The 23845-nt window shown below is 41.7% G+C and overlaps 1 protein-coding gene across 1 annotated transcript; it reads right to left on the bottom strand.

The window, feature by feature from the left end:
• Nucleotides 1–724: 724 nt before the first annotated feature.
• Nucleotides 725–23521, bottom strand: epg5 (ectopic P-granules autophagy protein 5 homolog (C. elegans)). Its single transcript, XM_054774483.1, has 45 exons — nt 22927–23521; nt 22082–22711; nt 21267–21527; nt 20972–21170; nt 20741–20871; nt 20552–20659; nt 20405–20478; nt 20102–20210; nt 19004–19118; nt 18780–18930; nt 18544–18705; nt 18310–18467; nt 18056–18207; nt 17642–17782; nt 17399–17560; nt 17196–17318; nt 16863–17125; nt 16629–16769; nt 16409–16553; nt 15353–15550; nt 15146–15253; nt 14948–15070; nt 14702–14868; nt 14083–14319; nt 13868–13991; nt 13651–13795; nt 12549–12720; nt 12298–12460; nt 12066–12208; nt 11807–11963; nt 11324–11518; nt 11037–11250; nt 10333–10520; nt 9543–9750; nt 9395–9470; nt 8958–9061; nt 8696–8871; nt 6953–7180; nt 6665–6874; nt 5219–5363; nt 4888–5130; nt 4592–4805; nt 3543–3761; nt 3000–3114; nt 725–2922 (listed from the first exon to the last, which is right to left on the bottom strand). Exons 1-45 carry the CDS (start codon nt 22972–22974, stop codon nt 2740–2742), a joined length of 7728 nt encoding a protein of 2575 aa, XP_054630458.1. The 5' UTR covers nt 22975–23521; the 3' UTR covers nt 725–2739.
• Nucleotides 23522–23845: the final 324 nt, after the last annotated feature.

Raw genomic sequence — 23845 nt, 5'->3', positions numbered from 1 at the left:
TTCAATTTCTTTGTTGACAAAAAGTCTTGAGCAGCTTTGAGTTTTGTTGGCTGAATGGAAACAGAGAGTAAAAGATTTACTGAGAAAAGCAACACAAGACTTTTTACAAGCAAATAAGTTGAATGGCAGTGGGATGAGTTCAAGAGTATACTTTTGACTTACTGAAGACAAAAATGAAGGCCGCAAGGCCCACGAACAAGCAGAAACTGAAGGTCTGGGGAGGCTTATCCAGTCAAGAAATGTTGAATTTGGTTACAGTATGTCTATGCACTCAGGCATATGCACTGACAGCATAAGACGTTTTTAAAATGGAAAACAGCCGGTGTATATTTGAATTGTGTAAATAAGCTGATGGAAAAAAAACTCCTGTTTTTGTTCTTCAGTGTCAATAATGTGAGCATATGCAGCACATGGTATAGTATGATGCACATCAACAAGCAGCCCACTGTTTTCTAAAAATGCACTTAGCATAGAGCACCCGTGGAGCTCTGAGTCATTGCTGGTGACTTTTTAACATTAAGTATACAAGAAGGCGCTCTCAGCAGGACAGGCTGCCCTGATGGGTCAATTTGAGATAAATGAATGTTCATTTAGGCGTGAGTCATCAGGCCCGCCCTCCTCCACTTGTCCGTCACACACAAGCACGCAGACACATAATATGAAACAATCAGTGTATGCAACAGTTGGAAAACACAAGTACATTATGTATCTTGTGGTAAGAAAAATATTCAGAAATTCCCAAGCATTTTTAATGACTGTCCTATAAAAACGTCAGTGGTTCACACAGAAGTGGCAAATTATGTACAGTACACAAAGTAAGCAGTATGTTTCTGGACATGTTTGTTTGTGGGCTACAAGAGTCTAGGAACAACAATTCCTGACCTGATGCTGGGTTACCATGGTGACACGGGGATCTGCCAGACAGTGATGTGTCTGCCAGGAGTGCTCTGTCTCATTTTGTGTGTGTGTGTGTGTCTGAGAACATGGTATGCCAGCATGGCAAAGTTACATAAATCGGGCGTGCTTCAGCGTATATTCTACACCATCTGAGCTGAGAGACGAGAGAACAGAAGGTCGAGGAGAGCGCCAGACAGAAGCTTTACACAAAATCACCACAGGATGTTTTCAAGTGTAAAAAAAAAGAGGCAGGAACATGAGCCTATGCATATCTCCCCTCCCCACTTAGTTCCCTTTCTCCAAGCTTTAGTACAAGCCATCCTCCTCACCTCCTCCCTTTGTGTAACCATAGAGACCAAAGTGGTGTCAGATGAGGACACACAATGTACCGGTACGTGAACAAATCACATCTTTTTTTACACACAAAAAAAATTTAATTGCAGTTTGGGCACCTGTCGTGTTGCTCTTGGAGAATAGAAATGGATGTTTTGTTTTTTTTTTGCAGAGGCTTCACTAAACACTGTCTGATTGCACCGCAGGGCCACCGTTCCTCTCTACAACATTTGTAACAAACAGCAGCTATGAGATGTTCAGTTCTTAGTCTCGTCTCTGATCACTGACTCATACAAAGAAATGCTTAACCACTGCACGACAGAGACTGGAAATGTGAAAAACAGGTGAATCTGAACATAAGACCATTACATAACACTATTTGTGTGTGTGTGTGTGTGTGTGTGCATGTGTGGTACACTGGAAGAGGTACTGTAAGAACTTTTGAGTGCCACATCGCAAGTTGTTCTACCAGACTCAAGACTACATGGTCATTCATGGCTAATCATGCAAAAAAACAACAAAAACATACCTTTGGCAAAAAAACAAAACAAGGGCAGCTATGTAGGAGTATAAAGTGCCATACTAAAAAGAAGAAAACAGTAAACTCCTAATGCTAAAAAAGTAATTTAAAAAATGTAATATGAGATTAAATTTTTTTGATGGGTGAATGTCGAAATTCCCACACAAACGCAACAATTGGAGAACCGGCAGCTGCCATCTCTCTGTAGATGTCTGACATGTTTTAATCAGCTAATATGATGAAGTATTAGTTAAAAAATCCCAACAAGAGGATTTCAGCGAGTGTTCTTTGTCAGGAAGAGACATAAGAATTTGTACAATAACAAACGATACTGATGCTGTTGATGTCGAACTTATGCTAATGTATAACTTGGCAATGTCCTCAACTGTCCTCATCTTAATGCAATTATATATACACATTTCCTACAATTTTGATTTTTACATAATATTACAACCTTTTCCTTATAAAATTTTTCTTTTTTTTCTTTTCAGTCTGGCCTTAATACTCCTTATAAAGCACATTTGGTGGGAGATGATAATACTAGTACATGATCATTTCAGAGAGGCAGCCATCTTTTCTGTGTCAGCAGTAATGAGACTCCATCACACCCTGTTTTCATAATGAGATAGTAGCCTAATTTTCCAAGTGGTGCTCGCCACCTTATTCCTGAAAAGCTTATGATCAGAAATGTCCCTCAATAACTACCAAATAATCTTGTGCCATCTTATCATTTTTCTGTCAACACACAGAACAGAGATTAGATTCTGCAATAAATATGCAATGGAGATCACCAGGCATATCATTAAAAGTGTAAAAAGGCTTGATGATAAGAGGACAAAACAAAGTGCAAATGTCAGCAGATGACATAAATGTGGTTCAGTCATCTTGAACTCTGGAGAGGTTTGTCACTACAAAGGCCACTTAAGAGAAGTCACAGGTTTGAGAACACTTTGCTCCATCATTGTTTTCCAAGGGGTCATCTTATTGGGTCAATGTATAATGTGCAGGTATCTGAGGTCTGGGTAAAGCAGGTTGGTTAGCAGAGCCAGGAGTCGAGGTCCATCTTTAAGACAGTGCCCTGGGTAACGGATGAACTGAAGAGCTTTTTTCACAGAATCCTCCAATTCCATGTATTGCTTATTGCTGGGCATGGCTTCAAGCAGCCCCAATGTCTGCACAAAACAAAAACAATGTTTATTTTAAGGAGACAGTTTCAAACTATTTAAGTTGATGTGCATTTGGTCCATACTTGCTGTGCTTTTGCAGAGAGCTGTAGGTCAGTGGTGGGCTGCAATCGGAGTTCGCTCTCTGATGGTATCTGGATGGAGAGGAATGCTGCAAGGCTGCGAACCACCACCCTGAATCTAGAAACACAAGATTCAAGATTCAAGAGTTTTATTGTCATATGCATAGTAAAACAGGCAGTTATACTATGCAATGAAATTCTTATTCTGTTCATTCTCCCGAGAAAGAAAGAAAACACAAGAAAGAATAAGAACATAAGAAACATTAATACCAATAAATTAAGCAACAACAACAGAAGAGACATTAATACAGATAAATAATACAAATAAATGAATAAATAAATAAGTAAATAAATAAAAGTGCTATGAGTGTGTGCGTGTGTTGCGTGCGGCGTGTGTGAGTGCTTCGTTGAGAAGTCTGATGGCCTGTGGGTAAAAGCACAATACACAGACAGCTGCTCTACACCACATAAAGCTTGAAGATATATATATATAAATATATATATATATATATACATACATATATAATAATCAACTAGTGAGCTTACTTGTTTGAAACCGGGGACTTCTTCCCAAGACCGATGGCCCCTAGTAGTCCAGAGTTGAGCCTTTCTTCTCCCAGTTGAAGTAGTCTGGTTTGCAACTTCAGTAGACCCACGACCACACCTGATAATTCGCTGTGGCCCCCCTGAGGCTGAAGCTGCTCCACTGCTAGATTCAGTGCTTTGTGCCACCAAAGAAACAGCTTGGCTTCATCGCTGGGTCCACTGGACGCACAAAAACAAAATGTATCCTGTTAAGTGGTGCACAGGGATTGACATTATTCCAAAAGGTGCATCAATCCTGAGTGATCAAACTACAGAAGGAGTATGTGTTTTTTTTGTACTTTCATTTTACAGTGAAGAAAATGTAAGACAAGAATATAAGTGCATAATCTGCTGCTCTGCCTTGGTGAAATTACATGGGACACTGCAGTCAAATAGAATGGCTATGCTCATGTCACATGCTGTCCTTTAATATCACAACTGCAACTTCACATTGCAAGCTTCTTTATTTAAGAGACTGCATGGTATGCTGCTTTGTATTGATGAACTCGAGAAAAAATGAGAATATTGCACAAATCCGCAACATAACAGAAAGAGAGGAATGTGCACACGGAACAGCTGTCAAAGCAAAAAGTAAAATCTATAAAAAAAACGAGGAAGAAGGGAAATGTATCCAGATCAATAGAGTGCACTGAAAGTGCACTGAAAGTGCACTGAAGAGAATGGAAAGAGCACCCAGAATGACAACGAAAAGGTTAATTTATAGTACATTGCAGCACCTGGACTGGAGAAATGAGGATGTTAACAGAACCTATTAAGGCTGTGATATTTACAGTATAGTTAATTAGATCACACTTCTGCAACAAGTATATATACTGTATAAACAGGATTCATGAATAATTGATGCATGGAAACGTACAGGTAGTTGGTTGTAACAGGCTTACAGGCAGGCAGAATGTCTTGCTGACACCCACACATCATTCTAAATGAGTATTCAGAAATAGTGCAAAGTTACTGTAAAATGAAAAACAGACAATTTCCATTGAACGAACCTGGGGAAAACCTGATTGGTCCATGTGTTGATGAGAGCAAGCGTCCTCCTCTCATTGGTTGCTGTGTGTTCAGAGTTAAGGCGCTGCAGGATGAAGGCATACAGCGTGAGGAAGCTGCCTCCTGATTGGCTCTCAGACAGGAAGTCTTCCACTGTGAGCTCGGGCACTTGCAGTGATGCCAACACAGGACCCCAGCCGACACATTCCTCCTCAGCTGAGCAAAAACACAAGATGTTACATAAAAAACTGAAGAATGAAACTTACAATTAAAAGGATTTGGTGGAAATGCCTGTTACCATGGTTAAAGTGGGCTGTGATACACGCCTCCATGATGCGTGTCATGTGGCGCACTGAGGCCAGACAGCAGGAGCAAGCTGTGAGCAGAGGCAGAATAGGAAAGCACCTCCCTTTCCTCTCCAGCCAGGTAATGACCTGAGCTGCGAGGGCCTCTCCCGTTGAGACGCTGACTCCATTGAGCAGAGCTAGTGCACCACTGAAGAGGCTGCTGAATGCCATGTGCCTCTGTTCCAAACCTGTCTCTGTGGAGGACATGAGGAGCCAGATGGTGATTGAAGACTTGCCTAGTGATGTGTGATGAAGCTGTTTGAGGGAAAAAAATGAGCTCACCTGGCGGGATGAATGTGATGATGCTCTCCAACAGCATCTCCAGCTGTGTCTCCAACGTGTTCACACTGATGCTGCCGGCTTGCTCAAGAGTTGCCAAAAACTGCACACACCAGGACACGTATGCAGCGGCCTTCAGCGTCCCATCCTGGCACACACAATGTCAACTTCTTGAGCTAAGTGCGCTACTGGACGTTAGTAAAGGTTTTGTTTGTTTTTTTGGGGGGGTTTTGTTTCATTTAATAACACTATAGAGTATACAACATTTCACCTGTACAAAATGTGGTTACGCCTTTTTTCATGAATATTTCAAGTTTATGCTACTAAAATAATGTTCTTTTTCCTTATTTTATGTTATTCTTGTAAAATTACAAGTTTTTCTCATTTGATTACAACTATTTTTTCTTAATATTTTAACTTTAGCCTTGTAAAATTACTGTTGATGTTTCCATTTTTGCTGTTGTTTTTTTTAGTTTTCTCATTAAATAATATTTTTAGAATGTGCCATTAAAAAACAGCTGCAGGCCGCACTTTGGACACCCGTTTTGGACTACAATGTACCTAATGATGTGGGCAACGAGAGTGTGTGTGAGTGTTTCCCAGTAACACATACTGTACAGGCCAAACGTTTAGACACACAGAATACAGCCCCATGGTCCCAACCCCATTAACAAGGAAAGAAATTCCACTAAGTAAACCTGACAAGGCACCACTGTGAAGTGACAACCATTTCAGGTGACTACCTCATGAAGCTCATTGAGAGAACACCAATGGTTTGCAGCGCTATCAAACAAAAGTTATAAAACATAAAATATGTGTCTAATATACTCATGGAAAAAATGATTAGGCCACCCTTGTTTCTTCAGTTTACTGATCCAATTTAATGCCTGCCTGGTACAACTAAAGTTACATTTGCTTGGACAAATATAATGATGATAACAAATATAGCTCATAAGAGTTTAATATAGGAGCTGATATCTAGCAACTTCCATGGTTTTCTTCATGATAACCAAAATCACTTAAGTTGTTACATATATAGCATTGTACTGCCAAAAAATCGAACTCTTCTGAGCTATTTTTGTTATCATTGTTATATTTGTCAAAGGTACCTTTAGTTGTATCAGGCATTCAAATGAAGAAGGAACTGAAAAAACAAAGGTGGTCTAATCATTTTTTCCATCACTGTATAAGACATATTTAGACTTATTTCACACTTTTTTGTTAAGTACATAATTCCACGTGTTCATTCATAGTTTTGAGAATCTACAATGTAAATAGTCATGAAAATAAAGAAAACGCATTGAATGAGAAAGTGTGTCCAAACGTTTGGCCTGTGCTGTAGACTAGTAATGTAGGATAAATGTTATATACAGCAGTGCAGCATTATGGAGCTTGTACTGTATTAGCACATCACTAACTTATAGAAGTAATTATAACACTGTGTTTCACCATGTGAGCAGTTTCATTAGGTCCAGGGTGGAGTCCAGCAGCATTACGAAGAGATTTCAGCAACAACTGAGATGCTGAATCAGTGCTAAGCAGCAGAGATGGAGTGTAGTGGGTGCTGACATATCCCAGAACCCCTTGGTATGACGACAGATCCAGCTGGTGCCAAGGCAGTGATGTGCACTGAACCAACAGACTAAGAAGAGGGGAGTCCTGGGTGAAGAGGAAGAGGAGTTATATAAAGCCTGGAGACCTAATGTGTTAGGAAAAAAAAAAAGAGTTGGGAGTCACCTGTTGGCTGAGGAGCTGCTCCTCTTTTGCCAGAAATACCAGCATGTACAACAAATAGACGAGCATGGTGTGCGATTCCTTCTTCTGAGGATCCACAGTGGACTGAGGTGGGCCTGCTGTGGATGCTGGAAGAGAGTGTATGTGGTCGCTTAGGACGCTGACCCAGTTAACCTCACATAACACCTCTCCCATAAACAGGAAACAGCTCTTTGGACTTCCTCTCTCAACCTGCCCAGAGAAGGGGAAAAGAGGACACTCTGTCACAAACAAATTAAATAAGACTTTTGGGGTCACAAAGGACTACAGTCATGAAACAATCATGTCAGGTTATGGTTATTTTTTTGGTAATGCAAACAGAATATACTACATCCACAATAACTGATCATGATGAGTCATGCTTGAAACAGAACATGAGATCAATATCTTAGACTGAAAACAGACATGGTGGAAAGACAATTCATGGCTTATAATGCACTCCTGATCAAAATTTTAAGACCGGTTGAAGAATTTACATTTTGCACTGCTGTACGATAAGGAGGTTCTAAGTAGAGCTTCAAAATAAAAAAGAAGAAATGGGAGCAAGACCATTTTTTTTTGAGTAAGCAGTTTATTTCAAACGAGCATTAAAGTGAAATAGGCTGTTCGTCAGCTGATCAAAAGTTTAGGACCACAGCCTTTAAAAGGCAAAATCCTGGCAAGAATGTGGATTCAATGTCATTTTCTGTCAGGTATTCACACTATTATGCTCTCTTTATGGCAAAAGCAAAAAGCTGTCTCTCTTTGAACACGGTTGGATTGTTGATCTGCATAAGAAAGGTCTCTCGGAGCGCGCCATTGCAGCTGAGGTTGGCTGCGGTAAGACAAAGTCATTTTAAACTTCTTAAAAGGTCCTGAGGGTTATGGAACCAAAAAGTCAAGTGGTAGGACCCCCCCCCCCAAAATGTCTCCCAAGGCCTCGTCGGCTTTAACGTCACAAAACTGGCCGTTTGTAATTTGTATGAAAACACCAAACATAGGACGCTGAAAGGTGGAAGAATGTTTTATCTGATGAAAAAAAATGGCACAGTGGAGGGGACGCCCATGATCTGGGCAGCTTTTTCCATCAATGGAACTATGGAGATTCAGTTTGTGCAGGGGCGTCAAATGGCAGCTGGTATGTGGAGATGTTACACGGGGCATCCCTCATGACCGAAAGCCTTCGTCTGTGTGACAATGACTGGGTTTTTCAACAAGACAACGCCGCAGTTCACAATGCCCGCCTGACAAAAGACTTCCTCCAGAGGACTAACGTCACTCTTTTGTACCATCCTGCATGTTCCCCTGATCTAAATCCAATCGAGAACATTTGAGGATGGATGGCAATGGAAGTTTATAAAAATGGACATCAGTTGCAGACATTGGATGCTCTCTGTGAAACCATCTTCACCACTTGAGGGGGGTCGGGGATTTTTCTGAGCTGTGGTCTTAAACGTTTGATCAGCTGAGGAACAGCCTATTTCAGTTTAATGGTTGTTTGCAGTAAATTGCTTACTTTATTTTTTTTGGCTCACTCCCATTTCTTCTTTTTGCATTTTGTAGCTCTATTTAGAACCTCCTTATGATCAAACAGTGCAAAATGTAAATTCTTGCAATTTTTCAACTGGTCTTACAATTTGGATCAGGAGTATATTAGTATGGGGCTCAAACTGGCTGTCTGTCATTCATGTCAAGATCAGCATACACAGCTATAGCATAGGGACTGACATTAAAGAGCTGCTCCATGAGCTGAGTGTCAGGATGTAGGTGTCTCCATGGCAGGCTGCGCAGGTGAGTGTGGTGCAGGTACAACAGGTACTCCGGTGTCCGCGGAGAGGTGCAGCTTTCACAGTACTGCGTCATACAGAGCCACAGAGCACCTCTCTGACCAGGGAATAGGCGATCTGCAATGTATGTACACACACACAAGAACAGTTAGATATCCCACACAACAAATATACATAGAAGAAAACAGTAACCTGGAGTCTACCTTTGGATCTCTGGTGCAGTGTGTCATTTATTTGAGCATAGAGGCCAACCAGACATCCAGCCAGACTTGCATCAGTCTCCAGCCATGGGAAGCACTTGAGATTACTGCAGTGACAATAATCAAAAGCCTGCATGATACGCTGTTATGCCTCCTATGCCTACTGTACATGACTGGGACCCAAAAAGGAACATAAGATCTATGTGTATTTGTGTGTCTCCTATAGCAAACCTAACATTTTCAACATTAGTTGTTTTTTTTCAAAGTAATACAGGACTTGTATTATCTATGTCTATTTAATAAACTGGTGAGACCCTAGACAGGTGATATAGTAAGTAGAAATGTTCTACTAGACCAGGGTTTACCATTTATCATACTGGGGCAAGCTGAAATGAAGTGTACAACTTGGTGGCAACATGGCTCATTATAAACCAACATACCTTCCATCCTCAGTGTCCAGGGGAAATATCCAAGGCTTGAATAATTTCACAATCTTACTGTGCAAGTCATGAAGCGCTGTGAGAGTGTCAGACTTGTGTTATGACATATGAGCTCAAAACGTTTTGTTGAATTTATTGTGACATTTACCTTTCATTACTTTATTGCTGCCCACAGACTCTCGGGCACAGCTGCTGAGTGACACGCTAATTAGAGAGCCGATTAAATGGTCCCACAAGGAAACAACCTCACTGATGTAAGGAGACCAGGCAGAGTAGAGGCCAAAGCTGCGCAGGTCAGGCTTGCTGAGACGACTCCGCAGGAAGAAATCACTAAGCCATTCTATTGTCTCGTCCACCTGTCAGGAGCAACGGCATAATTTTAAACTTTGTACAAGCTATAATATAGAAACAAATGTAAGAAACATCTCTCAGTGTGATACAATGCAGTTCTACAGCAATGCAAGCTGCAACCATAATAACAAACACACTGGCAAATGAAAACCTCTCTTCACCGTGTCAATCTCAACTGAGCATTATCATAACAATATTAATGGATTGGATTTTATATATTTTTCAAGATACTCAAAGTGCATTACAGTGAAACACCATTATTCATTCACTCCGCAGTCATACACTGGTGGTGGTTACTATATCTGTAGCCACAGCTGCTCAGGGTTATACTGATGGGAACGTGGCTACCAATTCATGCCAATGACCTGACCACCACCAAACATTCATTCACGTTTATACAGTACATCAGTGTGGGCGGCATTGTCTTGCCCAAAGCCACAAGAGTAGTGACTGGGAAGAAGGAAGTGGTGTTCATCATCATCATCATGTATCATTATTATTATTATTACAGTATAGTCAATATTGTTATTGTCTCTTGGATTTCATTTTACTAGCAGCGTAGGACACAATCAGATTTCAGAGGTTACCTGCTGAGGAGAGAGGCTGATGGAGGACCGACAGGGAGATGCTGGGGATGTCGGTATACGTCCAGACACCTCAAAAGTGCTGACAACTTGTTCGCTTTTGTTCTTGATGCTGCGAGACGGAGGAGAGCAGCCTAACACTCGAAGAGTCACCTTCCAGCATTCAGGACTTAGCAACTGGTTTGACGAGCCTGGTGACGTTGAGAAAAATGTTTCAGAACCACACCTACACACTCAATCTCAAACCCAGAATTTCCACAGATGTTACTCAACAACCAAAAATGACAGGGTTTGCTATAATAGGATGTGATGTGTACTTGAAATGTTCATGTCCGTGACAATAAACAATTCACAATTAACACAATTACAGTCTTTCTTTGGCAATGGTAAATTAACAATGAATATACATCCTTCATATTTATGTATATGTATTCTACGTATTTCATGTTTTGTAAGAGTGAACAATGAGTGAATGGCAGTCCTTCAAAAGAAGTTATGAATATGTGTTTTGTCTGAATGTCAACTCCAAAGCATTAGTATGCAAATCAAGGATAACAGACATAAATTCAAAAGTCTGTAGCTTAGTATGAGTCACTTATCTTAATTTCTTGTTGGCAGCACTTGAATTCAATATTGGCTGACAGACATAAACAGTTGAATGCTGTCTTTATTTTCATTTGATGACTAGCTAAGCATGACACACTTACTGGTCATAAGCAGACGCAGGCAGTCACTGTAGTGGTCAGGGAAGTGGTGGCGTAGAAGCCAAGTCCAGTGTTTGGTGAAAAGGTGAAAAGGGGTGAGAAGTTCTGGTTCGGGATCTGGGCCACAGACACAGAGACTTCCATGGATTAACTCAAGTAAACGGGTCCTCTCAGAAAACACAGGTTGGGCTTCGTTCAGCCAGGCGGACAAATCAAACTGCAATAGATGCAAGAGTTCATGTGTTAGAAATGATTATTTGTGTACTTTATCTTAAAGAGTCTGGACTGACCTTGGTGAGAAGCATGAAAATGACATCTGCACTATCAAGGTGTAGGGATGTCACCACATCTTGGTAAAGGAAGACGAGCTCGGCCGGGGCTGCGTTGGGCGTGAAAAAAGAAGAAATGAGAGGGCAAAGATGTCTGTGCTCCAGGATGGTCTTCAGGACACGGCCACACTCTTCAGGATTACCCTGGATGAACACCTTGATATGAAATGAGAAGACCTGTTTAAATCACTGTTTTTTGATAGGAAGTACAGTATAATGTTTGACTATGAAACTTTGTGGATGGATGAGCTAAAGAAGAACCAATTAATTAATTTTTCTCTTTTATTTGCACTACTTCAGTGACTAATATAATTCAGGAGCGAGCATTACAATTGTTTGGCCTTAGTAGGAGGATGTGCTACTGAAAGCAGTGTATGACTTGTTCATTATTATTATATAGGAATGGCTTCAACAGCCTACATGTGTGTGTGCGTGTGTGTGTACCTGTCCCAGTATCTCCACACACGAGGTGAGGTACTGGCGTGTTGGTGGATGTCGCAGTGTGTCTTCACATACAAAGGAGACCACCTGATAGAAGGCTGACACACCAACATGTTGCACTGACGGGGACTTCTGTGATTTGTACATGTTCACCAGAGCCCTGTAAACAATAATGACACAAATACAAACATCACTTTATCGCCTCAAATCCTTGGTACACAGTTGTGTTAATGTTTGTTGTTTCTACTTTGTTTATACTGACGTGATAAAGTTCTCTGTGTGGACAGCAGCCTGAGCCAGGCTTTGAGGAGGCGGAGCCATGGCATCAGTTTGAAGGTTCTTGATGTCCCTTCGCAGTGACGTTATCTGAGTCTGCACTGCCTCCTGTCTCTGGATAGACTCACACTACACAATTAACACATACAAGGTGAATAATTCATAGGAAGAACAGGACATCAGAAAATGTGTCTTTGGTGCAGTGATAGTGCTCTTACTGTAACTGTGATGTTAGCAGGACCCTGGCATGGCTGCCCTCCCTTCCCTTTACATTCCAGGGTCATGGTCACTTGCTCAGGTCGGTTCTTGTAAAGCAGAGGAAGACTCTCCAGAAGCTCCTGTTCCATCGCCACCTGCTGGGCTTCTCTTGATACTGCAATCCTGTCACATATTTTCTCTGAGTGTGGTCACTCTACACACATGCTTATACTGTACTAGTACTGTATATGGCTGAATGGTGTAAGGGTACCTGGCTTGGTCCTGCAGGATGTTGAGGTCTTGCTGCAGTAGTTCTGCAGCAGCTTTAGAGTCAGAGAGACAGATGTTGGGGACTTCAGGGACAGGGATTTTTAGGTGTTGGAGGTCTGGAGCTGGTTGTGGCACTGGATGCTTCTGCAGGTTGGACAGGATACGTTCCTTTGCTGTCAACCAAAGGACACAACCTTAGAACACTTTGATACGCATGACACCATAATGACCTCTGGCAGAGAGGCTTTGGTTTGTTTGCATGTGTGCAGCCTTCTTTTGGAAAGTTTTAGATATCAACTTGTTCACTTGGACCATCACTTATTCACCAGTCAATTGACATGACGGATAGGTATTGTATCAGTGATGTTTAAAATACATTTTGGAGGGAATACGCACACTGAGATGTTCATTAAAATGCACATTCCAATATTCCTCCTTGTTAAAATATATCTTTATAAATCACAAACTTTTTTCCAATTATAATAACCCATTTTTGAATTTTATAATGAGCAAAAAGTACACATTTGATATGCATGGTGAGAATGCTTGTCAAAGCACAGTTAATCAGACTGTGTAATTGAAGTTTTTCATGGAAAATCTTATACAGTATTCAAATCAAATCAGATTTGGTTTTGTTTATCCTTTTGTTTTTTGTTATAGCATATAGTGTATATAGTATAGTGGATATATTTTGTCATATATGTATACAGGTGTATCTCAATACATTTTTATTTCAGTAGTTCAGCTCATAAAGTGAAACTCTTATTCTATAGACTCACTACACATACAGTTAAATATTTTAACTTTATATTTCTTAGTAATTTTGATGATTATAGCTTACAGCTATAGCTAATTCAGTATCAACTAATTACAGCTAATTCAGTATCTGAAAGTTTAATATTGTAAACCTCTGGTTCACATTCTAATCAGCAAATGAACAGCAAAAACTTCCTGAACATTCATTTGGTCTCTTAGTTTGAATAAAACTCCAACAGAAGATAGTATTTTCCATGATCAATCAATTTGGTGAACAGCACTGGACAGCTGTGGTAATGTCACAACTGATATGACTTTAATTAACTCACAGACGGTTTGGTTTTTACCATTGCTGAGGCTGGTGTAGTCTGTGAAGCTGGGGTTTTGTGCCTGGAGGAAAGATGGCTCGCTCTGCACCTTCTCCCACAGGGATAGTACCTCCTTCCTGTCGTACTGCAGACGCTCGTGGTTCACATACTCCAGCCACAGTTCCTAAAGCAGAATGTATTCAATCTTTCAAAGTAAACTTTGTTCAAATATTTTATTCAGAGGTATCACACACACCTGTTGCTGCTGCATAACCTGTGCAAGTCTGTGTGGTTCATACTCGGGAGGAAGAGAGGGAAGGTAAACCTCCTGCTTCTGCAGCGTTTCATCATCCAACCACACAGCAAAAACACCAAACAACCTGTAAGGCAATAGGTAATTCATGATTTCAGTTAACTGTCTGTAATAATTGATCATTTCGACTACTTGCTAAGTATTGTAAGTGATCATACCTGACCAGCTCTGTGTGCAGCTGAGGAGAGGTAAGGCAGGGGTGACAGGGGTTGCCCGGAGTCTGATTGCACAGATTGTCTGCTGAAGGCGAGTGTGACGGGGGCACCCTCAGTGCCTGGCTAGCAGCATGGTGGAAATCGGACACTTCCTGTATTCTCTGCCTCAGTTCTCGCAGCAAATTGGCCTGGGAGGAAGCCTGGAAGAACCGTCGGCCAATGCAGCCACCTGCAGCCAGTCTGTTAGACAATGCATTGGAAAAAATACAGTGTCTTCACATGCAAACTGTGATTTCTTAAAACCTGTTTCTGGCAATAAGGGTAGTCTTTTAAGCAATGTTTCTATCTCAAAAGAACATATAGTACATTACTGTACTATACTGTAATGCACACTTTCATGCAATGACCGAAATGCAATGGGAAGAACATATTTTAAAGAAAACTCATGGCCACTGCAATTTCAATTTAATTCCATGGTGGCTACACCGTTGGGTTGTGAGATGTCACATTATTTACTTTACTTAAAAACACTGTGATGGAAACACAACCCTTAGGTTTACTGTTCCAAACTGTACCACTGTTGAGAACTTGGTTTTTATATCAGAAGATGTTTGTATCATACCCATAATCTGGACCAGGCTGCCTGAGGTAGAGCTGTAGGAACTTCTGCCAAACCAGCGGAATAAGGGGGTGATCAGGGGGCGTGGCTAATGCCTGCCAGGCCCAGCGATACACTTGTAGCCGTTGTAGAGACGGGGTGACCGGCAACTTCAACCTCTGCTGTGCCCTCTGGCTCACACAGAGACATAACATAAACTTCTTAGTTAAAGTTATATATCCATTTGGATATAATGAATGACATTTGTACCTTTAAGGCTTGTTCTGGAGAGATATTAGGCTCCGACAGGAGCTCATGTTCAACACAGCGTCTGAGCTGAGAGTCTTCCTCAAACGTGCTCTCCATATTAAGCACCAGCCAGGCAAACCAAACCTAACAAAAATTCATCCTGTAAGCAAGTGTGATCAATAGTTCTTGTACAAACTGTTGAACCTTAGGGATCCTCACCTCTGTACTCAGCGATTGGCCCTCGATGAAGGATGGTGTGGCATGTCCAGCAATCCAGCCAACCAGAGAGGAGAGCAGACCTCTGTCTCCGTGGTATCCCAAAGCATTCTGCATCAGGCATATAAGACATATTATGACCAAATGACTCTCATTTGTAGAGAGTACAGTAATTCAAACACCATTGATGTAATATCAACATCAGAATACCTTATGCTGTTGGTACAGGAGTTTGTGCATACAATCCTCCTGATGGTGTGTGAATGCAGCACAGCAAATCTGATCCATGAGGAACAGGACTGTTTTATCTCGGTACCACAAGTTGTGTTGTGTCAAAATCCCCACCCAAAATTCCAGCACAGCTGCAGCACCGACACAACCAGGCTGTGAACTCTCTACCACATGGCTCTAAAAAAAAAAAACAGATTATGGTTTGCTTTAGTACAGTAATTCCCAACTAGTGGGTCGCGACCCAGACGTTTTTAATGGGTCACTGGGTCTTTGCCAAAAAAAACTATATATATATATATATATATATATATATATATATATATATAAAGTGTAATGACCCGATATCCGTGAATGCAATGCACCTCACGCCTGTGCTATTCGCTCGCTATGCCACCACGAGGTGTGTGCCATGTTTATGGGGGACTTGGTCAAGCTTGTGCGGGAGGGGAATGGCATAGAGTATGCACATAAGGTGCCGTCCGTCTGACACACAGCTAGATAGCTAGATATCTACTGGAGAAGAGCGCGGCTTAAAGTGAAAGCTTACATTGTGTTGCCTGAAAAAATTCTGGCCACAATAAAGACTACCAGTTACAGTATGACGGTACTGTTTAATGCCCAAATCGATCTATTGGCCCAGGCAGAGGGGTCGTCTACAGAAGAAATTGTCCCCCTATTATTATTAAACGTGTTATAATTATTAAACTACTGAGTGTTAAATCAGAGCAACTGGACTCGCTTGATTTTAAACTTCTTGTTTTACTTCCCATCCAGGTCCATGTGCAAATGATATGCCGCTTGTCCTCACTAGGGTCACGGTGGTATGCTGGAGCCTATCCCAGCTAATTTTGGGCGAGAGGCAGGGTACAGTACACACTTGACTGGCCGACAGACAGTCGCAGGGCACATATAGACAATCATTCACACTGGAAAAGTGTATTGGAAGCTGTCCCTTTCTATATTGTTCAAACATTATACAACAAAAACTCCCTTGCTTAACAGTTTTTGATGGCTACCAATATTTTTGATGGTTACCTGAATGACACTGTTCAGCAGTCGAACATTGTCTCCATAAGTGGTTCCGGTGAGAAGGGGTGCTACCCGGTGTGTGACCTGTTGTGTCACACCTTGAGGACACACACTGTCGTACTGCAAAAATAACTGAATACAGTTGACAAACCTATAGAAAAAAGACAAAATGTTCAGTGATGTTCAGGCACCTAGGAAGCTTTTGCAGCAAAAGGGTTTTATTTACTGAGAGTTGTTGAGAAGATAAAAACTGAGTGGGTAGGTTTGAGGGAGAATGTTGTCCAGGAGGTGTACAGCAGCTCTTAGGTGACGAGACTGAATCAGATTCTTTAAAAAGCCAATTCCATCTGTGCAAAAGTGCTCCAGGCTGATAAAAAAAAAACACACACACACACACACACAAGTTTACCTTGCATTCTATTCACCTGTGAATGATCATCATGAGTGCATGAGTACAAACCTATGTCCCACTGTTGTCATGGCAATAGACAGGTATGCTCCAATAGGGATACCTGCTTTTACAGCCCTAAGAACAGAGTGCATGCTGGGAGAGTGTGTAAGTTCTGCAGGTGGGCTGGACACTGGACACTGGACTGACCATGCTCCTTTTGGGTTCTGAGCATTGGCATGGAGCTTTAGCCTTAGCAACAGTTGCCAAGCCCATTGGCTGAATGACGCTTCAGGCGATACACCTAAACGAAGGACACTGGCAAGGTATGACACCTGGGGGAAGGAGAAAGGTTTCAGTGACGCTGTCAAAATGTAGGGCTGTAGGTCTGTGATTATGTGTGACCTGTTTAATTCCTTCTGAAATTAGGCCACTGTATGGTTTGTCAGTCAGATACTTTTGAAAGGCCTCAGCCACCAGCAGAGCCACCTCACTGTGGAGCAATGACGGCAGGGCCAAAGAGCCATCCTGAGGGACCAAACAGGCTTTTTTATTTCAAAACAAAACGTGTACTAGAAACAATAGGAAGAACATTGTACATTGGATACCTGTGCGTATCCCCAGTTGAGACCCTCCAGTATAACACATGCCAGACGATTCTCCACAGCAGATAGAGGATGCTGCAGCAGCCAAGCTCCTATCACGCATATTTCTTCTGGTCGTGGACGCCACAGACTGAGAGGCAGCTCTTTGCACAAGTACAGTGCCACCTTGGCAAACAGAGAAATGCACTGGTTGGAGTATTGCACTTTGCTGAAGGTAATCTTTAGGCAGGTCAAAACAGAACTAACCATGCCAACAGCTTGGATAGTCTCTCTCAGCCTGTCCAGGAGCACCGAGATAATGTAAGGGTGGGCTGTGGCAATGGTCGCCAACAATTCTCTTCCAACTTTTGAGTAAATTTCTCTGGTCGTCACAGTAACATAAGACACCTGTAACAAAAAAAAAGGTGATCAAATCCAGTTTTATTTTGCACAGTGCAATTGCTGTATCAAAAATGTGTCAGAAAGGTCATAATTTAACAATATGTATTTAATTCCGGGAATAGGTTGCAGTAGATAATGCATAATCCAGGCTTGATTAGAGTCTATTAGCATTTATTCACAGGTGGTCTCTGGACGTAACCCTCGTGGGAGATCTACTGTATTCTTGATACCATGTCCTCCCACTTTGCATTATATGTTATCACAAACTTCCTGTCACACCTGGTAAATCAGCAGTGTGATGGTCGTGACAAAGGCAGGATCTGAGTTTTGAGTGGGTGTGGCCATGTGCGCTAGTGCGGTGAGGAGGGAGATGCCGTCAGAGCTGTTCACCTCACACAACCACAGCTCAAACCTCTCTTGGTGCTCTGGTTCTGTCATGCAAATGGTGAAAAGATGTCAGAGTGACAACATTTACCTCTGCATTTAGTGCAATGCAGAAGAGGCGTCCCAGAAATGAAGTGAACTCTGTTTACCTCTGAGAGCCTGAATGCAGGACTGTGTGTCATTAGCAGTACTAAGAATTTCTTGTCCTGCTGTTTCTGCACACTGCATCACATAAAGGATCCTCCACAGCATGGAGCTGGACAGGGTCCCATATGGCATCTCAGACATAAACAACCAAATTCCCAACCTATGAGAGAGAACATCTCATAAATATACAATGCTTCTTTTTTTTTAATCTCTACATCTAGAGAATAGCATCACACCTCTTGTTTCTCAGAACATGCAGAACAGCCCTGAAGAAGAGATGATCGTATTCAACCTGAAGCTTTTCCAGAGACAAAGTGTGTACATGAGAGCTGGAGCCACTGGAGCCAATCACACTCACATACTGCGCCCAGTGATCACTGACATAACACACTGTCATGCTGCAAGAGATGGAAAAAGACATGAGATCAAATTTGTGTGTTTTAATTGTGGATGATCCAGTTGGTGCACTTACCGTATGATGTGTCCTATTCGTTTCACTAGCTGTCTATATCGGGCCCTGTTATAGGTTTGCAGGCCAAGGGCGAGAATTTCAATGAGTGAGGACGCAAATGCAAAAACACGCATCATCTTCTGGCTAGAGTAGCCCTGAGGCTCATAGACACCTGCAAACAAATTGCTCAGTCAGTTCACTCAATTAGAAATTTATATGCCAAAAGTAAAGGCGCACACATTCACCTTGCATGCTCATCCCCAACATGTGTGAATAGAGTTGCTGGAACGGGAACTGGGTAATAAAGGAGATGAGATCATCCTCACACAGAAGCAACCAGCTGCTCAGTGGATCCTCATCCTAGAAAAGAGAACAGCCTGTCAGACGTACACTCCTTAACAATACAGGCAGAAGATATGGTGTTAAATGAACACTTATACTTAAATACGTGTTCATTTAGCACACTTTGTACATTTTAATTACATTTAGCACACTTTTTATTTTAATAACAGCTTTGAGTGTGACTCAGCTGATTGGAACAAAGACTGGAACATTTTGTTATGTAAAACATTATCTGAACATCACCAACCATTTTCAGTTTGAAGATAGCCTCTTAAAACATGTAGAAACTAGTTGTTCAGCTCATGCTATTGCCATCAGTGAAGTAAAAAAAAATTACTTGTCCTAGAGCAGTAACAAAAAGTAGCAGTAACATGTAAGCTCTACATCGACATTGCAGTCAGAGTGCAGTTTTTACATTACTGTAAATTGATCTATTATCTACATGATCATATTCTACCGCTTATCCTATTCTGGGTTACAGTTGATGAAGTACAACTGGACTGGTCCCCAGTCAATCACAGGGCACATATGAACAAACAAGAATTCACACTCACATTCACACCTATGGACAATTTAAAGTCTCCAGTTAACCTAACATTCACACCTAACGTTTTTGGGATGTGGGATTGTCCATAGGTGTGAATGTGAGTGTGAATTCTTGTTTGTTCATATGTTCATACCCAGTGTACCCAGATAAAACCCACACAAGTACAGGGAGACCATACAAACTCTATGTGTGTATGTATGTACAGTATGTATGTATGTATATATGTACTTTATTTATCCCACAGCGGGGAAATTTACTTGTTACAGCAGCAAGCAAGCAAGATACGCAAGTAAAGAGACATGCCTCTAGACAGAGACATGTCCAACCTGCGATTCAAACCCAAACTAACCTAGCGTACCATCATGCTGCCGACAGTAAAATGTTTATTTTAAAGTGCATCTTGTTACTTTTGTTTCTTCTCTAAATCTTTTAAGTATTGCATAGCTACAAGTACCTCTTCGCCTCCTTCATCCACAAGGGTCCAGTTGCCTGACTCAGGTCCAGATGAAGTTGAATTGAGGCTCTCACATGGTTTCATATGGCCCAGAAATTCTGCACGGTGTCTAAATTCAGAACAGAGATGCTGATTATGCTTTTTATATGATGCCTGAGCAAGACAAACAGTTGGAGTAAACTCATTCGCCACAATTGTGTAGCCCAGCACTAATACAATACTGTATAAAAATACCTATTGTTTACATATCATTAGGTTATTCAGGTGTACGCAATGTTGTGGCCAGTGAGTGTATTTCATTACCGAGCAGGTGACATTAGAACTGCAAGGGCTTGCATGAAGTTCTGCACTCCACAAGTATTCCTCCAAACTTGGATCTGAGCAGATGAAAAAAAAAAGGTCATAATCGAGACGATGACGACTGATGGGACAATGTTTCGCTCAGCTAACCTGGAGGAAAGGGGCAGCCCACTTGCCCACTCCAGCAGGACAGCACATCAGATGACACAGCAGGTACAGGTGTTCTCCTGATCCGCCAACATGCAGCAACACTGCCACCTGCAGAGCACAACAAAATGACAAATGCACCCACTGTGTAGTGAGGGTTGAACACACACAAGGTGAGTATGTGTGTATTACCAGTCTTTCCAACCAGTGGTGGATATCTGTCTGGAACTGTGTGTCATCCAGGACTCTTCGTGTTAAGCTAAAGAGGACGCTGATAGCCTCTTTAAGAGGCTGAAGGGAACGGGACTGGCTCGCGGAACAATCTGCTCACATACATTTACAGAAGGAAAAGGATATGCAATGCTTGGAGTCACAGGCGTGGCCAAATATTTGTTACACACAGAAGAAAAAGTCTATAATTACCTTTTAATAGGTGGTACAAGTATGACTCCACCTGGAGGCGTGACAGCAAAGCAGTGTATGCATGCAGTGCCACTTTTTGATGGAGCAGCTCACTGCGAACTTCAAACAACCTGCTCAGCTCAGTCAGCACACCCTGACTGAACTCTGCCTGCTGAAAACGATGGTACCCACACACTTTGGACTGGTCTGCACACACACCCTTCAGGGGAGAAAATCAAAGACATCAGCAGTTTATTATTTATGTCATTAGATGTACTGCAAATGTGTGCTTGCTGCGGTATACAAAACACCGAACCTGGAGTGTTAACTGTTCATCTCTGAAGCTCCACAGACGATTTTGAGTACTTTTGCAGTCAGAGGACTGTGTGTGTAGTTGCGTGTGAGATTGGGTCAGCTGTCTGCGACAGCGCCAGTAGTTCTGCAGAAGTTCTGCTAGTTCGTGGTTCTCCTGTCGAGCCAAAGCACAGAACTGTGCCGCACATAATTCAACGCCTTCTAGCCAAACCCGCAGTCCTTCAGCAGGCTCCCATACGCTCAACTGCTCTAGGGAGAATGGCTGCAGAACAAAGTATATGAGGTGGGTAATTATTATTAATTAAATCTAAGTGTATAAAACATCACATTAATGAATAATAATAACAATCCAATATTTTAAATTCTTAAAAATCTTACAATCAGACAAAAACAGGCTATTATTATTACATTATTACATAATGAAAAGGGCTGCATGAATCTGCTCCCTAGCTTTTGCAACTTTGTATATATAATATACATTCTAAGATAAAGGATTATATTATTATTAGCTTTATAAAGGCAGAATTTTTAAACAGTTCTTGCATTGAATCTCATTAGATGCTTCAAGTAAAAAAGTGGTCACTGAGAACATTTTCACCAAAAAAATGACTTTACTTTACTTTTTGTTCTTTATCATGGTCTAACTGGGTAAATTACACCTAATGGTAGGCCTTACCAAAACCTAATACCACCATGCAAAGTGGTAAACAATAAAAGAGTTGCTTCTTTTGTCCAATAAAAATCATTAAGCAATGTCAAATAAAAAATGAAGTAGAGTATATTCTCTAAATAGTGACACGGTACATGATGAATTACCTGAATATCTGTTGCTGGCCTTGGTAATTCGGGGTAGAGCTTATTCCTGGAAAGTTCAGCTACAGACTCCAGAGGCTGCAGACTTGGAGGAGAAGTTTCATGCTCAACCAGCGCCAAAACTGCTGGTCCTTTGCCACAAGTGCTCACAGCTTCTCTGTGAAGCTCTATCATGGATCCCTCCTCCAGAACTGGGACAGATGGGTACAGTGTCGGAGCACTTGGGACATGTTTCAAGTCAAAATGTTTTGAAACACATTTATCTGCTTCCAGGTTGGTGCCTTGTGATGCACCCTGAAGCTGAGCGACCAAAACGCCACCATCAGTTTCTTCCTGATGTGTTGACTCTGCTTGTTGCACTGTGGCTTGTGACGTCCGTGGCAAATGTAGAGCAGACTGCAAAGTCTCAGTTAACACTGCTGTTGATGATCCCTGTGAAAAGAACGTCTGGTGCGACTCTGCAGGCAAACCTAATGACTGTGCTTTCGTCTCAGGGGGGTGAGCAGGGTCACACTTCTCCTGATGTGGCAGGCTGAGAGGGATGCTGGTAAATTCAGATGTGGAAGCCTCATCACAAATGACTGAAGGGGCAGCATTCCTCCTGTCTTCTGTCGTTCTCTGCTTTCTGACCACCTGACAATACACATAATATATTGAAGAAAATTACCATAATCTATTTAGGCAATACATTATGAGTCTATTCAAGTCAATCCGCACAACCAAATAATAAAGTGTCATGCAAGGAATCCCTGCACAATTTGTACTGTGTGATGACCTATTTTTGCATGACCTCAATTACAAAATATACAACAAACAAAAGCTGATATGAAAAGACGTGTACTAGTCACCTTCCCACCGACTTTTGCCTTGGTCTTCTTGTGTCGCACAGCCTCCATCTTTAGATCAGCACTCACATCACATCCCTTCCGGAGAAAGCTTTACTAAGGTAAGCGGTCTCTATAGTACTTTATGCCTATAAGATCAATAACAACCCATCGGTCAAAGGAGCAGACAAGTTATTCCTTGCGATAAGCAGCAAGCAGCAGGCTGTGTTGTCAAGATAAACACCGACACCGTTTGTAAACGAAATAATTCATCGAAAGCTGGTTGGCGACAACTAACAGCGCAGTTTAAAGAGCGACTACTTCACAGTGTAGACATATTATCATACACCAAATGGGACGGACACATATTTATGACGCAGGCAAGGCTAAGCTATAGCTAATGGGTAGATGTTTGTTTGCAAGTCGCGCAGTCTTCCACCTATTTAATACAACTAACAGCGTCTTGAATGTCTCCGTTTTGCTTCTCATGTCACATAAATAAGAAAACGTGTCACGTAAGCGGGTGACATGCGACGGTAGCCTCCCTTGCCGTTCAGCTGTCATTTGTTTTGTTTGTTCCAGGAACTGTGCCGTCACTATCCCCAGTCACGTGAGAAATCCACCTTTCTACGGAAAGCCAAAAGGCCAAATTTTATCAGTCGCCCAAAAATAAATGACCAAACTGAGGCAGTTTGGATAAACTGTACAGCCTATGTTTCCAAAGTGGGGTAGGCAAGTGCACACCCAGGGATACACATATTGAATTAGGGGGTACAATATTAGGGAGATGTGCAGAGGTGTGGCAACTACAGAGGAATAAAGCTGATGATCCATACAGGGTTAGATGGAGGCAAATGATTCGCTGTGGCGACCCCTGAAGGGAAAAGCCGAAAGGAAAAGAATAGAAGAAGAAGTTAGTAAAAATTAAAACAAGTAGCGCCTA

Source organism: Dunckerocampus dactyliophorus, chromosome 4, assembly GCF_027744805.1.
Source record: "Dunckerocampus dactyliophorus isolate RoL2022-P2 chromosome 4, RoL_Ddac_1.1, whole genome shotgun sequence".
Classification (NCBI taxonomy): domain Eukaryota; kingdom Metazoa; phylum Chordata; class Actinopteri; order Syngnathiformes; family Syngnathidae; genus Dunckerocampus; species Dunckerocampus dactyliophorus.
Note: the sequence above shows the minus strand (reverse complement) of the source record. Positions and strands in the feature narration are given on the sequence as shown.